Below are 18,541 nucleotides of genomic sequence, written 5' to 3' on the forward strand. Positions count from 1 at the left end.
CAGTATACTGTACTATTATTCAGATAATAGAATGGAGAAAGCCTTTCTTTCTGTACTACAACGATATGGCAGTGTCAGTGGTTATGCTCTATGATGAAGTTCAGCATTTGCTTTAGCTACATAGTTATGTTATCTACGCAGTTTATGTAGCAAAATAGCCTCATTAACTTTAGCTTTAGTAATGTTAGCTGTGTGACAATGTTTTAATGGAGGACAAGCTTTTTTTTCCTATAAGCAGACTGTAAGTTGGCTTTATTAAACATTTTGTAATCAGGATTTGCAGGTCAGGTTTGCGACTTTTAACTTTTGATATCTTAACCCTTTCCTTAACCCTAAGTGAAAGTTTAATCCAGTTTTATTTTAAAAGTTTTAGTGTGTATTTCTGTCCTGACAGGGACAGTGTATGTTGTCTGCAAGAAGGTGTTTGAGAGCTGCGCTTTGCAGCCAGATTGTCTTGCACATCTGAGGCTGGTCACATCAGGGCCCACTCCCAAAGACAAAGCCCTGGGCAAAAGAATTAAACAAAGCTCTTCAGCCTGTGCAAGATCTCCTTGAATGGGAACCCTATAGCCACTTACCCATCAGTGGTGGAATATCTGAGAATCGAATCTGAATCTGACACGAGGCTAGTATGGCCCATACCAATAGCTAGGCATTATTTAGCAAACACTCCAGCCAAGCCCCCCTTTCCACCGTTTGCTTTCGAAGCAGCATGGCAACCTTGATGGTGTGGCAGGAATTTCCACAGAGGGAGATGGGCTATTCTCTCCCTTTGGAGACTCTCTGATGCTAGGCAACAGAGACTTCCTGTTGCTGAGCAGCCATGACTTTCTGAGACGAGAGTCCTCTCTGCCACTGTGCAGCACATCCCAGTTTTGCAGGGATGTCTCAGATGACACCGGGCAGTATCAGGAAACTAGACCCAATCTGCAGCAGCAGCTCCACCCTCAGAGGGCCAGTCAAAGTCTGCCGGTAACCCTCACTCTGGCCTGCATCTGCTTCTGTAGGCACAGTCGTAGACTTAGGAGGTTTGTCTGTACTGGGCAAATTCAACGATTTGCCGATTCTCCTTATCGAAGCCATCATTACTGTTGAACCCCAAGAGATTAAGGCACAGCCCCCGACGCCCTACATACTCCAACAAAAATATGCCAGACTAATTCTGAAAGCCTCTTTCCTTACCCAAGTAAAAGTATCAGTATCAGTCCTGGAGGCTTGTTGCCACAAACTGGATGTCTAAGCATGGCACTTATCTAATAATGTTACAATGTGTCAGTGTCATTTGGCAGACACTTTTGTCCAAAGCAGCATCCAATCTGACACTTTCTTTAATCTACACTTCTTCTGCTTGAAACAAAGACCTAGGTCCTGAATGTGCTCCAGGAGCCAGCTGATTACCATGAGACTCTGTAAATGTTGACCAGACCAGTATGCTGGCCCCATGCAGTGTTTGGAGCTTTTTACCACATAGGTGGCAGTGAGAGACCTAGTGTGCTTCTGTTGTTTTTATTTTGTTGTTGTTCATGCATGTAGATTGATTTGATGATACAGACTTTAAAAAGAATTATCTTAATAAGTAACACCCTTGATTGCTGTTAAATCAGCAGAAAATTCTCTTGATGAAATAACAGGTTGCTAAATTTCAGGTTTTTGGAGCCAAAAAAGAAGAAGTAGATAGAGGAAGGAAACACGCAGACACAAAGATGTACAGCCAGAAAAAAGGAACCACTGAGTAAAAGTCAGTCTTCATCCCAGCTCTACACAGTCCGAGCACGTATTTCAAGGTAAGATTTATGCATAAAATACAACAAATTGCAAGATTTTTTGAAAGAATCTTTTAAATATAAAAGACAATTTAAAGTAAAGCTAGTCAGTACTTGGTGAAGTTGATAGATCTGTTCTTTTAATTTGATGTAATTTGGATTTTTGTCTTGAAAGTTGAGGATTAACTGGAAGATGTAATTTTCTTTTAAACTGTGTATTTTTTGTCTTTGTATTAGATGAAGGTTTTGTTGCTGGGAGTGATGCTGATATCATGTGCAGAAAGTCGAGAAGGTAAATTTAGCCCTTGGTTAACCAAGCCAGAACCATAAAAGTTGCCTTTGAGTCAGTTTCAGTTTAACTTTAAATTTCAAATTTTAGTGTTCAATTCTTGTTTGCAATAGGAGAAAAATATCCTTTCTACTCCAAATATTTATGTCAGACATTTAAGCATTTTCTAGGTTTTAAATACTATGGAATAGGATGAAAAAAAAGGATAGGACTTTAGAAAACCAAATTGTTAGTTCTGTTGTAAGAGTAAGAGAGTGATAAATGAGTGAAAAAAAACTTAAAATGATACCAAATGAGATTTAAAATTTATTTTATTGACATGTTATACCCATGCTTTTAAGGAACATCCTGCAGGTAGGAGACCAAAGTGAATACACCCTAGGGAATGCAGTTTAGCTCAACCTTTTTCAACAAATTTGTAGAATTAATACACTTCTGACTCCTGGAGTTGTCTTTGTACATTTACTTTTACAGGGTGTACCCCGCCTCCCCCCCCGAATGAGATTAGTTAATGGTTCAGACTGGCAAAAAAGTGGTAAAATGGGCAAAAAAAAAATGTTCAAAGAGGTAAAAGGTGGCATAAACAGGCTTATTTTGCCTAAAAGTGGCAAATATTAGTTAAAAGTGAAAAAATAAGGTGCTTAGAGTTGCAAGGAAAGTAGAAAAATGGGTTTAAGGTGCAAAATAAGGGAAAAAAGAGGTTAAACGTGGCAAAAAAGTGTTAGGAGTAGTTCAAATATCTTAAAATGGGTTGTAAATGACAAAAGAAGGTTAAAGTGGCTAACAAAAATGTTTCTAAAATAGATTAAAGTGACAAAATGGCTAAATAATGGCATAAAAAGTGGCAGAAATGGGTTAAGAGTGGCTAAAATGGGCAAAGAGAGGTTTAAAGTGGTGAAAAGAGGGATAGGATGAGATGGGATTAGCTAAAACATGATGAAAATGAGTTACAAGTGGCAGAAATGGGTTAAAAGTGGCCAAAGGGCAACAAAAAGGTTTAAAGTGGTGAAGAGGTGGCAAAAACAAGCTAATGGAGGCAAAAAAAAATGGCAAGTGTCAAAAATGGGTGGAAAAAGTGGTGAAAATGTGTTTACAACAGGCAGGATTAAACTATTTCAACATCAGACCAGTGAATAGCTTGACACAGTTGCTTTTGCACTATGCTGATGAACAGAGATGTCTGAATGGTAGAACCTGAATCAACAACTGATGGATGGTACTTACTGACCCTATTAGTGACATCTATTGTAAAACAGCAAACCCAAAGACGTTTTCTCTCCCTTTTTCTAGATCTATCTGGTAAAATGTTCACCTTTCCTCAGCAAAGCAGCAACAATCATGTGAGGCTGACTGCATCTGCGCAGAATTTCAGTGCTTTAACTGTCTGTCACAGGTACAACTGAATGAGTAAAACACGCAGAAAGCACATCACTTAATTTCTGACCGTGAATAGCATCACAAATGAATATTTCTTTCTCACACCTACAGGTCCATCACAGACCTGAAGAGAGATCATGGCATTTTCTCTATGTCCACGTCTAGTCATTCTAATGCCCTCCTGATTTTTTGGGATTCTACAAATACAGAGATGGAGGCACACGTCTTGGACTCAGGTGCTGCGCATAATGGGGTGGACTACAAGCTGAACGCATGGCACTCTATTTGTACTACGTGGGACTCTACAACTGGACTAGTGCAGATGTGGTTCAATGGGCTACCTTTAATTAGGCAATTCACCAGATCTGGGACAAGAATTCTTGGACCCTTTATAATAGTGTTAGGACAGGTATGGTTATACCAGTAGAGATTTAAGTTGTGGTCTTTAAATGCAATTCTATAAATGCAGACTTCTGACGAATTCTGCCTTATAAATAGAAAATGTGCACACAAGCTGATCTGATTGGCTGTCTCAATCTTTCATCTCCACAGGAGCAGGATTCCCACGGTGGGAGGTTTGATGCCAAGCAGTCATTTGTTGGAATGATGTCTGATGTTCACATGTGGGACTACGTCCTGTCTCCTTGTGAGATTAGGAACTACGTCGACATGATAAACTTTACTCCGGGAAATGTGCTCAACTGGAGGGCAATGGAGTACCAGATTATTGACAAAGTCTTGCTGGAGAAACAACAAAAGAGCTGTCGCTGAACATTCAGACAGGACAAGCCATCCTGAGAGAGCAGGAAAAAAATCACATTATCTGACTTATACATCCATTGTGAAGGCAGACAGTCAAAGCCACAATAAATAACAATTCATAACAATAAATGAAAGGCATGGCAGGAGTGGAAGTCAGAAGAGCTGAAATGTAGCCTACATGTTTTCGTAAAAAATGTGAACATGGAGTTACGGGGAAGGGCAAGAAAAGTGTTCTTTCATCAAATGATAATCAGTCGCTTTTAATAATGTACATTTAACATGCCAAATGCAGTATGCTTGTAGAACCAATTACACTTGATAAATCAACATAATGTTTCTATAATTTCGTGTTCTATGTGAACAATCATTTGACCATATTTTAAGAATAAATAAATGAAGGAATAATGAATCTGTTGCTTTTGTTTTTTTTTTTGGTTGTGTATTATTTTGTGTGTTCCTACATAATTCATGTATCACTGAGCACAGACATAATATGGGACAGGAGATTGGCTGGTTGGCTGGACGCCAACGTCGCCGCGATGTTGCCAGAGGCAAGTTGCTACGTCATTCAAGACACTAGACAAGGATTGTGCACATTTTCGGAATAAAAAGGTCAAACGATCAGATTACATGGATTTTATGAATCATTTATAATAAATAATCCATGTTAAAACAATAATTGACAGTGAAACATAAAAGCAGAATCCACCTTCTTGTATTTTCTCATTTACATAAAAAGATATACTCCATGATTTAGAATCAAATATTTTTATATATAATACAGTTTCATATGTGTATAGATATTCTTTTTTATTTTGAATTTATAGATTTATATATATATTGATGTTAATCTGATCGTTTGACCTTTTTATTCCAAAAATGTGCACAAATCTTGTCTACTGTATTGAATGCCATAGCAGACTTGCCTCTGGCAACATGGCGGCAACATTGGTCTCCCGTTGCATATTATGTCTGTGCAAAGTGATACTTGAATTTGGATCATACATGGTTTTATTAAAATCAATCTTATGGAACTGCTGTGCTTGTTAGTCTGAAAACTCATATTTATCGACTACTTGTATTTACTTGTGTGGTGGACTTTCCTATATTAATATGGTGGCGATGCACAAAGAAAACAGCGAAGACGTTAGGTTTAAGTGCCTTCCGGTATTAGAAGATGAGATATGGCGGCGCTCGTCCGATTTCTGGTATGAAGTGGAGGTCCTCTGCTGCATTCAGGTCTCTCTCAAAGTATTTGTAGAAAGTATAAAATCTGAGCATAGGACAACAGCTGAATTGTCATGGATGTAAAACAGGAAGTTAGAGAAAACTTCAGTCAGCGGAGTCCTAGAGTTCAAAAAGAGTCAGATATTTGGCTGACTGTCTTTAAAGACAATCTAGGAAGTGTTCTTTATTTTTGATTACCACTGTTTAAATTGAACTGTTTGAAGCAAAATAACACTGCAGAATTCCCATTCAGCATTAAAAGAAATTGTGCAACCAAAGTCTTGCAAATTAAGTATGTTTGTTGGGTTTGTTATTTTCAACAATGTAGATGGCAAAGGCATATGGTCATAAACTGTCTGGGTTTATCAGTGTTAACTCTGACTTTATCAGGGAATCTTTTATTACCACAACCAAAGTTTATGATTTAAGGGTTCAGCCTTCATGATTTGATTATTCAGCATGACCTGAATACTCACAGCACGCTGTGTGTGAGTTCAACTGGGACAGAGTTTTCACTACAGGCAAGGAAAGATCACATGTAGGCATGTACTTAAGAAATATGACTTTTTTGTGTAATTTGGCTAGGACTGTCAGAGTTATTACATTAATCATGATTAATTTAGGTACATTATTAGTGCATTAGTTTTTCTTTCTTTTCTTGAGTTAATCACAAGCTTTATTGTCCTTTTCAGCACACTTTATGCTCATTATCATTGACATATCCTCTCTTTGACACTACACAGACATTTATATGTGGCCGACTGCATCCCACCTTAAATTCCTGGTTTGGGCTGTGGCTCTCACAAAAGTGTTTTTAAGACAGTGTGGCTGTTGGGTGGAAAAAGGTTGAGTATCACTGGTGTACTGTGTTGTGCACTTGGATATCTTACTGCCTCTTGGAGATCCTTTCTTAATTGTTGTTTAGATACCAAAAGCAAGCACCAACCTAGGCCTTGAGATCCTGTCCATGACAATCCCAAACAGAACTCTTGACAAGGGCTAACTCATGCAGAGACAGACAGTTACAAAGAATTTGTCCAGCTTTTTTGCCAAAGATGGGGATCCACCTCTTACTTTGGTCATCTATATAGCTGATGACTCAGCCCAGGTAACCTATACTCTTGCAGTATCCTACATGACATGGTCCCAGGCTTTCTTCCAGTCAACAAAACTCATTGTTGCTTTTGTATCCCAGTTTTGACGGTCAGCTGGAGTCTCTCTTCCTGCATCCTGGAGTAAGTTCTATGAGAAAGGTAAGAGGTGTGATAGCCTGACAGTTTTAGTATAAGCTCAGGGCTTGACGTTTTTAGGAAAGAGAAGCACCACTATCGACTGCCATTTCAGATTGAGTGAATTTAACAATAGAGGAACAATGTGGAACAGCAGTAAAAGTAACAAATTATTCAATGATTTTGAAATTTATTCCCAATTATTGTGTTCCATACTGCTAGATAAAATGATCAGTTAACTACACTCCAGGTGCAGATTCATGACTAACTGCAAGATAAGATCCTAACATGCCCAGCAACTGGACATCTTCAACCCCAAATTTCCTTTGCTTTTGCTACGGTATGTTAATTTAATGTAATGACCCCGGAAATGTCCTTGTAGTGCCTTCAGCAAAACAAAAAGTCAGTTAGATGTAATGAGTTCACAAAAAATAAGTCAGATATCAAAGGCATTTTGTTAACGATATCCTCTGTCTTTGTATGGAGTTTAAGACTGACTGTTTTTAGTAAGCCTCTTCAGAGCTTCAAAGCCTTTTTTCATAAATCATGAATGATGAGTTGGCAACATGGGGAGCATTCAGGCTGCAAGAATCCTACATTTATACCCTGCTGTTGGGTCCTCTGCCATTTCTGGTGATGCTAAGCTTTAGATTATTCTATTTACTTTTTGTCTCACTTAAGTATTTGTACTCCATATAGTCAACACACAACATTTGTACTTAATGATGTCTTGCCATTTCAATTTAGAACTAGGAGTTTATCTGTTAAACTTCAAACTCATACAGCTGTTGTTTTAAAACATTCACACTGGAGAGTTTTGGGCCATGAAAAGTCTGTTTAAGGTCATGCCACAGAACCTCAATAAAATATAAGGCCAGACTTTGACTAGTCCACTCCAAAGCTTTCTTTCATTTCTTAGCCATTCAGGGGTGGACTTGCTGGTTTGTTTTGGATCATTGTACTGCTGCATAACCCAAGTGTGCTTGAGCTTACGGTCACAAACATTCTCCTTCAGGATTTTCTGGTAGAGAGCAAAATGCATGGTCCCATTGAGTGGTCTGGGTCCTGAAGTGGCAAAGCAGCCTCAGACCATCACACTGCCACCACCATGTTTGACTGCTGGTATGATGTTTTCTTTATGGAATGCTGCGCTAGTTTTACACCTATGGATGCAATTTTTGCCTCATCTCCATCTTATTGTTTAAACATAAACACTGACCTTGACTGAGTGAAGTGAAGCCTACAGGTCTTTAGATGTTCTGGATTTTTTTTTTTTAACTTCCTGGATGAGTCTTTGGCACTGTCTTTGGGTAAATTGGTAGACCAACCACTCCAAAGGCTTTGTCCTTTCCAGACTGATGAATTTCATTGACTTTGTTTCTTTTCTGGTCTCAAATTTCTAGCAGCATAATATCTTAAACCAGATGTTTTTCTAAGCATATGAATGCTACAATCATAAAAGCTTTGTTGTTGCTTTGCTTCATTATTTACCACAACACTGGCAGCGATGGATGACATATGCTGCTGCTGATCATTTCTTGCACATCAGTGAACGTCGTAGCCTGCGATTCAGCGCTGTTTAGTGGGAGTTGTCATCGTACAGTCTGTACACATCAAACTTGATGTCATATGAGATTAATGGCGCAAAGTGTAGCATGCCAGAAATTTATAAGACTGCTAAAAATGCAGTCTGTATGCAGCATTGGTTTAATTCAGATTCAAAAGATGGGAACAAGTGTCACATGTAGGCCTGTATCTCTCATCTTTATTGGGTAACTCATATTAATGTTACAGTGCAGAGTAAGGACTTTTCTTTCACATTAGACATACCCTTAAATGGGCTGATTCTGCAGAAAACATTCATATATGAAAACACTGAATGTCTGGGAAACCATAAAATGTGGAAGTAGATACAGGAAACACACAGCTGCAAGCATAAAAAAAAGGAACAAGGAAAGGAGCAATTGAGTTTACAAAACTCACAATCCTTCTCCCTGCTGCACACTTTGCAGCATACAGATTTCAAGGTAAGATCTATACATGAAATACTAGAATATAGGAACTTGAAGATATGTAATTCTTGAAATGTATGTTGTAGCCTTTCGATGCAAAGAAAGGATGGATTTCTATGGCATGTAGTTCTTGTAGACCCTCAAAAGATGTTTAATTCTGCCTTTTTCTTTGTCTTAGATGAAGCTTCTGGTGCTGATGGTGATTCTTACATCATGTGCTGCAAGTCCTCGAGGTAATAAAAATACGTATTGAATAAACTTAACCAAAATGTAAATTCACACACAGTTTAAACTTCAAAGGACTAAAAGAATGTATGGTGTTGCAGTGCAGTACTTAACTGAAGGTCAACAAAATCATGGTCCATTAGATTTTAAGCTTTGATATCCATATTTTACTTTTAACCTGAATAATAACCACTCTTATGAAAGCAACAAACAATAAATTTCTTATTCATTATACTGTATTACAATAAAGCTTTTTTTTTATTTTAACCTTTTTCCTAAAAAAACAGAATTACCTTTTTGTAAGTAATGTTAACCGTGTGGACTGGCACACTGAACTGAACTGAACCACTAGGAAAAATAATGTCAATCTTCATAGCTAAGCCATATGTGCACAAATGTCAGGATGCAAGAAATTAGTAAGTATAAGAAGCTGAGAAAGATTTAAGGGAAAAATTATTAAATAATTGCAAAAAGTGGCAAAAAGGGTAAAAAGTGGCAGAAATGGGCAGAAGACATGGTTAAAAGCAGTTAAAAAGTGATGCAACCAGATCAAAAGGTGGCAAAAAAAGGGGGGTTAAAAGGGGCAAAAATGTGTGGAAACTGGCAGAAATGGGAGAAAATTAGCAAAAAGGCATTAAAAGAGGCAAATGGCAGGACAAGTAGTGGACAGGGGTTAAAGGTGGCTAACCGGGTTAAAAGTGGATTGTTGAAATGGGTTAATAAATTTTTAGGAAATCATTAAAGAAATGGGCGAAATGTTGCAAAATTGGTTAAAAGAGGCCAAAGATGGGTGAAAGTGGCCAAAAAGCTGAAAAATTGTTTGGGAAAAAAAGTGGTGAAAAGGGGTTAAAAAGTGGTAAAAGAGGTTTAAAATAAGCACAAATAAATATTTTCAGCATTAGAACCCAGCAATGCTCCCCACGTTTCAGCTTCACAATGATGTAACTGTTTTTCAGTGGCCCTGAAAATTAATATATTCCTTATTCCTCACTAATGACTTTTACTCCAAGTCTGGCTTTGGTTTTGTAATGACTTTCATATCATTGATTATGATTTTGGTTCATCTTTGTCCTTAATGTAAGTTTCTAAATAATAAAATCTTTGCTGAAAAAATAAATAAATAAATAAACCAATTAATATCTTACATTATACTCACTCTTTTTTCAGATCTGTCGGACAAAATGTTCACCTTCCCTCTGAAAACCAGGAGTTCCTATGTGAAACTGATTCCGTCTGTGCGTGCTTTGAGTTCCTTAACCGTCTGCCACAGGTACAAATGAATGAAAAAATGAAAACAAAACAAGTCGTCTTTTCTCTAACTGGGAAGCATCACTCATGACAACGTCTTTCTTATGTCTACAGGTCCTTCACAGACCTAAAGAGAAATCATGTCCTCCTCTCTTTGGCAACGCCCACTAATCCCAATGCCTTCCTGACTTTTTGGCATGCTGCAGAAAGGGAGATGGAGACCACCATCAAAGACATGCCAATAAAGCAAGCAGGGATAGACTATAAGCCAAACACATGGCACTCTATTTGTACCACATTTGACTCTGCGTCTGGACTGCTGCAGATGTGGTTTAATGGAGAACCTCTGGTCAGGAAATACACCCGATCTTCAATAGATATCCAGGGCCCTTTAATCATAATTATAGGACAGGTAAAGTTATAACATTTAAGCTCAAATTTAGTTTCTGAATTCATCCCCAACTGCCAACATCTGACTTGGTGTGCCTCTTCAATGTTAATATTCTAGTAAGATTCAGATCTGATTTGCTGTATCTCAATCTTTTTCACCTCCACAGGAGCAGGATTCCCACGGTGGGGGGTTTGACATTGATCAGTCATTCATTGGAATGATGTCTGACATTCACATATGGGACTACCCCCTCTCTGCCTGTGAGATCCACAACTACATGGACCGTGTGAGCTACACTCCAGGAAATGTGATCAGCTGGAAGGCGCTAGAGTACCAGATTTTTGACAGGGTTGTGCTAGAAGAAGAGCAAAAGACCTGTCGCTAAAGATTAATACAATTACATTCTTATTTGAGCATGAAATAGTCTTTGTAATTGTACGTCCCATGTAAAGAAAAGGCAGAGTCTTCACAACCTCGAGGAAGAGATGAGTGCTTGAGCAAGTATGCATGTACAGTGGAAGGAATTACAGACATGTAGGTGAAGAGGTCAGAAAGCGTTGAAAGGTGGTTTGCTGGCACGGTTTATGTAAAATACCATTACAAAGTCCTGATTCAGAACAAGAAAAGCCCTTCAGTCTTTTATTTCTTACCTGATTGATGTGACTGATTTACTGCTTGAATATTGAGAAATGTGAAACTCGTATGTAACAGCATGTTAATCTAAACTGTGAATGACTTTCTAGATCAAAATGTTTATCGTACTTGATGTCAGACTTTAAATTGTAACCTGATGATTTCACAAGATTTAACAACAGCTGAATAAATGGATCTGATTGTACCAACATTGAATAAAGTGCATTTTGTTGTCAATCTTTCTGTTCAACATATTTGTATTTTCTTCTTCCCTCAAGTCATTTTTTGTTCAACTGACCACCTAAAAAGTTTTCTGTATGTCTTTTTTTTTTTTTTTTTTTACCAGTGCAGTAATGCCTGGTAGCAGCTGTAGATTAACAGTAATAAATGAAAACTGTTACAACTAGTAAATAAGAGCCCAAAGGTAGAACAAGGACAAAGAGGTTTTGGGATTGGTAAAGAGGTTTTTCAAGGGAAAAGGAGGTTGGTAGAGGAAATCAAGGCAAGGTGAGGCTGATGGAGCTGAGCAAAGGCAAGCAGGTGAGAATCCAAAGTACAAGACTGCAAATAAAATTGGCTGAGAGCAGCAATGAAGGGCCCTTGCACCCCAGCGCATATTAAAGTGTGTGGCAACCACAGGTGTGTTGGAATACTTGGGTGATACCAACTCTGATCAACAGTAGGTGGCATCACGACAAAGAGAGATGCTGGTGATCGAGACAGAACCAATATTTATTGTGTAAGCCATTCAGAGCGCAGACCTCCGCGATTAGCCCTATCTCCCAATAGTGAAGAATCCTTAAAAAAAAATTCCTTGATCCAGATTGTGATCCGGATCAGTCCCAAAATGTAATCAGTTCTTCCTTATGCCATTTCTGCCATTTCCTGAAAATTTCATTAAAATCCATCCATAACTTTTTGAGTTATGTTGCTAACAAACAATCTAATGAACTAATAAACTCCACAGATCACATGACCTCCTTGGCTGAGGTAAATATAAAGATAACGAGATGTATTTTGTAGGAGTTGCTACTTGCATCTTACAGTAGGTGGCTTTACAGCAAACCACAGAATTAAAATTCTAATGTGTAGAGGGGCAGACCTTCTTCATTCATGTGAAATTTGATTAAAAAAAATCTGATGTCATATCAGAATTAGGCCAACTTCCTGTGAAATTGGTGAGATATTAAACTGCTCACCATCCTTTGATATGATGTCTACCTATGACAGTGTCTATCAAAATCTCTTCTTGATACGTTCATCCCAGTAATAGGAATAAAGAAAGGGATCAATTGTGCCACTTTCTATTGTTAGTAGGGGACGCCAAAGCAAAATGATAAAGTTAACCTGAAGAGTGGCAAATCGTGGTCATAATGCGAAATTTGAATAAAATTAGATGTTTCACATGAGCGTTATGGCAACTTCCTGTGAAACTGGCGATTTCAAAGTTTACCATAGCCAATATATCATCCATTAACAAAACATATGTGTTGTGGGTAACTGCTTTAGTTGAGCTTGATATGTTCAGCACACCAAGAGGAATAAACAAATGACCCATTTAAGACTTCCTGTTTGCAGTAGAGGGCGCTATGATGGGATGTTTGCTTGTAGGCATGTGTGTGATATAGTTGTCTTGCAAGACAATTTTGAAGAATACAAAATCATGTTTACAAAAGTTTCAACAGATTAATGTTGTTAGACACCATCAAAAAAAGCCTTATTTCCAAATTGAGATGATGGACTTCCTGTTAGGATTTGGGCATGGGTCCAAGAGGCTTGGACCTATGAAAATCAAATGCCTACATTTCATAATGTGCAAGGGCTGAATGTTGAAAGGGAAATTTTCAAAAATCAGACGAGAAAATGTTGAACTGACAGAAGAGGACATTGTGACAAAGTAATAACATTGATGTATAGATGTTTTGGGGATCAATGTGTGATCATGCCTGTGAAGTTTGGTGATGACTGACATAAATACCTAAAAGTTATATGGCATTAATGGTGAATTTTCACAGAAGAAAAAAACTGATAAAAAGTTGTGCAAGTCTGGACCCCTATCACTGTCCATTTGTTGAAAACTCTAAAATTACAGAATTTAAGATCTTCAGGTTGTCTGTATGAGCAAAAAAAAATCTGGAGTCGATCGGGAAAAAAATCTCTATTATGAGTTTGTTAAAATGTGCAACATGTCCACTGCCAAAAACACAGAAACTAGACCTTCAGCTGTTTTTAGTACTTTCTTGTATAATTTAGAGGATGGTCCCATGAGACTTTTTTTCTGAGTCGTCAAGATACATATTTACTAATTTAAAAGCATGTCGTTTTTACTCAGTCCCCTATCTTACAGTTTGGGCCACTGTGGGGCTCCTGCACGATGGACTTGCACAAAAGCACTGGATTAAAATTTACACTGGGGGACAATTTTCTGGAAAGTTTAGTGAGTTTTTAAACAATTTTAAGCCTCCAAATTAGCACTTTCTTTTAACAGTATAATTATGATGCCTACAATTTCAGTAGGGTCCTTGGTGCTCAGACTCTAATAAATGGTGATGTGAAAAACACAACATCGGGCCAAAGAGTCATCACACTTAAACATTTAACAAAAACAGATAAAAAATCAGTGGAAGGCCTGACACTATGGCTATGCCTGAAATGAGGGGATGCATCCTCAGGAAGATGCATTTCAAGAAGGATTATGTCACAGTGAGTCAAAGTCTGTTCTATTTCAAAGGCTTTTTCAAATGGGGTTTTAAGGAAAAACTATTTAACATGAGTCAAAACTTTTCATACACCAATGACACAAAATGTGTGGGTAAGAAACTCATTTTTAAGAACCCAGATTGATACAATGGCAAAAAAAAAACAGAAAATTAATTAAAATAATTTCTTTTCAAATGAAATTAAATGAAATTGATGTCTGACATTTACATGAGAGACTACGCCATCTCTGCCTGTGAGATCCACAGCTACATGGACTAGCTTATGTCAGCCACACTCTAGGAAATGTGATCGACTGGGAGGCACTGGAGTACCAGATTTTTGGCAGTTTTGCTAAAAGAAGAACTAAAGGCCTGTTGCTAAGGTTAATACAATTCTACTCTTACTTACTGTAAGCATGTAAAAAAATGTTGACCCTCTGGAAAATTCTGCTCATTTACTTTCTCAGTACTTGGTTAGAGCTCCTTTTGCACAAATCACTGCATCGACATGTGCGGTGTGGCATAGAGCCAATCAGTCTATGGCACTGCTGGGTTGTCATGAAGCCTAGGTTGCTCTAAAAGCAGCCTTCAGCTTGTCTGTATTGTTGAGTCCGGTAATTCCCATCTTCCTTTTGGCTCAAACCTAAGAGCACTACACTTGTAGCCCATTTCCTTGACACATCTGTGTGGTGGTTCCTGATCCACTGACTCCACCCTCAGTCCACTCCTTGAGAAGCTCCCCTCAGATCTTGAAGCTGATTTGTTTGACAGTCCTCTGAAGGCTGAGCTCATCCCTGTAGCTTGTGGACCTTTTCTAACCACACTTTACCCTTCCAGTCTACTTTCCATTAATATGCCTTGTTATGGCCTCTAAGAACAGCCTGGCCTTTCAGCAATGACCTTCTGTGGCTTACCTTCCTAGTGAAGGGTGTCAGTGATTGCTGTCTGCACATTTGTCAGGTCAGCAGTTTTCCCCATGATTGCAGTTGTGTGTACTGAACCAGAATGAGAGAATAAAGGCTCAGGAAACCTTTGCAAATTGGACTCTTCCACAGCATTCCTAATTTGAGAGAGTGATATATTTTTGATTTTCATGAGCAGTAAGCCATAATCATCAAGATTATTACAAGAAAAGTCTTGAAATGTTTCTCTTTGTATGAGATGAATCTAGAATTTATGGAAATGTTTGAAGTAGATTTTGTGATATGTTGAGATGCATCTGTATTTATTTAGATACAACAAAAATATCCACAGCGTTTAAAACATGATAACAAAGATTGTTTTGTAGACAATAAAAATGTACTACACAAATCTAGTCCATGTGAGCAATCTGCCTGTACGAGGAAATAAGATAAGACATTACTGTTGGGGAGTCTCTTGTTCACGTGATGATTGCACTAATAAAAGTGAGGAGGTCAGGGTAATTATAGCCAATGCTATAAATAATGGGTTTGCTTAAATTTCAAAACTGATAAAAATAAATTAGTTGACATTGAGAGTTCACAGATTAAAATTTTGAACTAAGGTCTAAGGTCAATGCCACAAAAAAAGAAAATAGTTTATGTTTATTTTTATTCTTTGGCTGGACCAGGCTTCTCTGTCTTTAGGCCATACACTACACTGCTAAGATTTTTTGTTCTTATTAATATCACAAGCTCCAATTCTTTATAGGAATGAATTCAGGGTGAATAGCTGCATGCTCAGCCAAATAATAATAAATCAAGATACATTCTTTTCTGTCTTTATATCAGGGGCAGTTTGCTGTACCTTTACAAACTGTAGTTTAAGTAAACAGTGATTTAAAAGTGGCACAACGTACAAGAAAGATGGTGAAAGGGCTTTCCAAAAGTGTCAAGAAAATGGTTTAACAGAAGCAATAAATAGATGGAAAGTGGGAAAAACTGGTTGGAAAGTTGCTGGCAGAAAAGTGATGAGAAGGGATTACAAATGGCAAAAGTTGGTTTTAAGTGGCTAAAAAGGGCAGGGGAGCAGTATAGACCAATCCTACAGCTGATTTGTGGGCACTGCCATTACTGCAGTGGAACTGCGTCGTCCACTTCCACCTGCTGGCTGTGACAGCAGCAGATATGTTTGAAATAAAAACGTTACAGAACCACAAGGGAACCATAATCCGAGGGCTATGACTTTAGTTATATTTTACAAGTTAAATATATTTTACCCACGTTGAATATCCATTTTAGAAATACAGTGAAAACATAGATCCAGCGTTCATGCTAGACTGTCAAAGCTGACCGACCTCCAGAATTCCACTCATATACAACTAACGAACATATCCAGCATTAAAAGCAATAACAGACACAAAAACAAACTCTGTGATCCAGTATCATGCCAAGACAAGAGCCACATATTCTTTAAAAAAACCCGACCCAGTCCAAAACAGTAAAAACCAAACCGAACCTTAATCCGAGCTGTCCATCCTGTCATTACAGCCTTCTAAAACAGATTAGACATGACCGGAACTTGAAAATGACTAAGAAAAGTCAATATTTCATTTATTTGCATGTAAGTCAAATAGAAAATAAGTGTCACCAGCTGCTCCTTGCATATGCCGTTTGTTGTGTTTGACACATTAAACAACATGTAGTTTCACTTTAGCTCCCAGTTAGCCTTTAGCTTGTTAGCCACCATTAGCAGCGTACAACAGCCAAGTATTCCCCACAGAAAACACCAACAAATCGTTATACCAAACTGCTAACCAGCAGCAGAATAATGTCTGACACTGTGCTAGAATCATGCATTTTAAATGAACTTTGTTGCTTACCTAATTGACAATTTTGATTCTCATAAGCTGATGTATTTAGCTGCAATTGCTGTCAGTTTACAACTTTACAATTCAGGTATCCTTGTTCTTGGAATAGTTGAAAAAAAAAAAACAACACGTCCCCTACTGATAGTTTAGTGCTGTCCTCTTCTTGTTTACACCTCCAGCAGCTGAAGTTATGTCTTCACTACTGTTAGCCTGGATAGCCCTGGTCATGCTAACCAGCTTCGTGTAAACAAGACTGTGCTGTCCTCCTCAGGCAAAAAAGACGTGTTCCTTCCTGCGTGACTTGAATCTGTTTTAAATACAGTCCCATATTTTTGAGAATTGGCCACAGGTAGATTTACCTACTCTTCGATGTCCAGTACAGCTTTATCCCTGGGTCTAACCCAGTCTCCTCACTCAGCTGCTACTTCTTCATGTTTGTGTTGCTAAGCTGTCTTCAATCCTCCATGTTTCTGCTTCATAGAGTTTTGTCTGTCAACTCCCCACTAGTTTGTGATGATCTCATGAAAATATTTAATTAGCCATGTGCAGCTTAGTAGATCAATAATCCTGAGCACTGAGCAGGAAGGGGTATGCTCTCACAAAAAATGTAGGTCTTAGAAAAATAACTTCTAGTTTATATTAGAAATATTCGACCCTTAACTAATGCTTCTTTAAGAAAAAAATATGAAATATGTAATTATTTGCCATTTATTCAGCAATTGGCATATTTTCCAGCTGGACGTATTGGACGATCATATCTTTATCTGCTTGGCAGCTACGTGTCATTATGTCCGAAAAAACCATGTCGGCTAACATAAACCCAGCGTCCATAAAAAAAAGACTAAAGACTGTTTAATGACATTCTATTTGTTAGCGTAATAATATAAAAGTGTGTGTAAGTGTGTGCTAGCAAAAACATCGTTTTTTAAATAGTTGCTCATTATGTACAGCGCTTAACAAATTTATTAGACCACCTGTCATAAAAACGAGAAAACATAAATATTTTAGAAATCTTTCAAAAACTTGTTTAAAACTGAAAATGTTATTGTTATTTATTTGGCAAATAAACTGAAACAACTAAATAGTCCTTTTTCACACATTATAACCAAAAAACTTCATATTTTTTATGGCCTCCTTTGGCCTTGATAACAGCTTGCATTCTTGCTGGCATTGTTTTTATGTACTTTTCCACAGTCTCTTTTGTTATTGAGTTCCAAATAGTTTCTAGCTGTTCCCACAGACTTTCTGTAGATGAAACTTTTGTGCGATCAATCTTTGAATCTACTAAATCCCAAATTTGTTCAATAGGATTTAAATCCGGACTCTGACTTGGCCAGTCCATCAGTTCCAGTACTCCAGATTCCTTTTTTCTTGGTCAAATATTCTCTGCACAGCTTTAAAGTATGCTTGGGGTCATTGTCTTGTTGGTATATGAACCCCCGACCAATCAGATTCAGTCCAGAAGGGATTCCATGATGCACTAAGATGTTGTGGTAGACGTTCTTGTTCATGATACCGTCCATTTTCACTAATTTGCCCCCGCCGTATCCACAAATGGAACCCCATACCATAATGGAATCTCCACCCTGTTTCACTGTGGGTGCAATGCATCTGGCATCAAAACATTCTCCAGCTTTTCTGCGGACATAAACACGACGACGCTGACCAAAGAGTTCAAACTTAGACTTGTCCATCCAGAATTCCTTCTTCCAGTCATCAACAGTCCAGTGTTTGTGCTCCCTGGCAAATCTGGGGCGTTTCTGGATGTTTGCAGGCCTCAATAATGGCTTCTTAGCAGCTATTCTTCCCTTTAAGCCTTGTTCCGTCAGTCGTCTGCTTATGGTCATTCTGGAGACTTTCTCAGACTCTGATCTAGAAGCATTCATCTCTGCCTGAAGATCAGCAGTGGTCTTCCT

At 38.1% G+C, this 18,541-nt stretch overlaps 2 protein-coding genes across 2 annotated transcripts; both read left to right on the forward strand.

Moving 5' to 3' along the window:
* Positions 1-1,692: 1,692 nt before the first annotated feature.
* LOC121513146 (female protein-like) lies at positions 1,693-4,600 on the forward strand. Its single transcript, XM_041792697.1, has 5 exons — positions 1,693-1,784; positions 2,001-2,055; positions 3,343-3,445; positions 3,541-3,838; positions 3,982-4,600. The coding sequence occupies exons 2-5, from the start codon at positions 2,001-2,003 to the stop codon at positions 4,198-4,200; spliced, it is 675 nt and encodes a 224-aa protein (XP_041648631.1). The 5' UTR covers positions 1,693-1,784; the 3' UTR covers positions 4,201-4,600.
* Positions 4,601-8,533: 3,933 nt separating this feature from the next.
* LOC121513810 (C-reactive protein-like) lies at positions 8,534-11,367 on the forward strand. Its single transcript, XM_041793788.1, has 5 exons — positions 8,534-8,674; positions 8,838-8,892; positions 10,052-10,154; positions 10,247-10,544; positions 10,690-11,367. The coding sequence occupies exons 2-5, from the start codon at positions 8,838-8,840 to the stop codon at positions 10,906-10,908; spliced, it is 675 nt and encodes a 224-aa protein (XP_041649722.1). The 5' UTR covers positions 8,534-8,674; the 3' UTR covers positions 10,909-11,367.
* The last annotated feature ends 7,174 nt before the right edge of the window (positions 11,368-18,541 follow it).

This window comes from Cheilinus undulatus, linkage group 8, assembly GCF_018320785.1.
Source record: "Cheilinus undulatus linkage group 8, ASM1832078v1, whole genome shotgun sequence".
NCBI classification, from domain to species: Eukaryota; Metazoa; Chordata; class Actinopteri; order Labriformes; family Labridae; genus Cheilinus; species Cheilinus undulatus.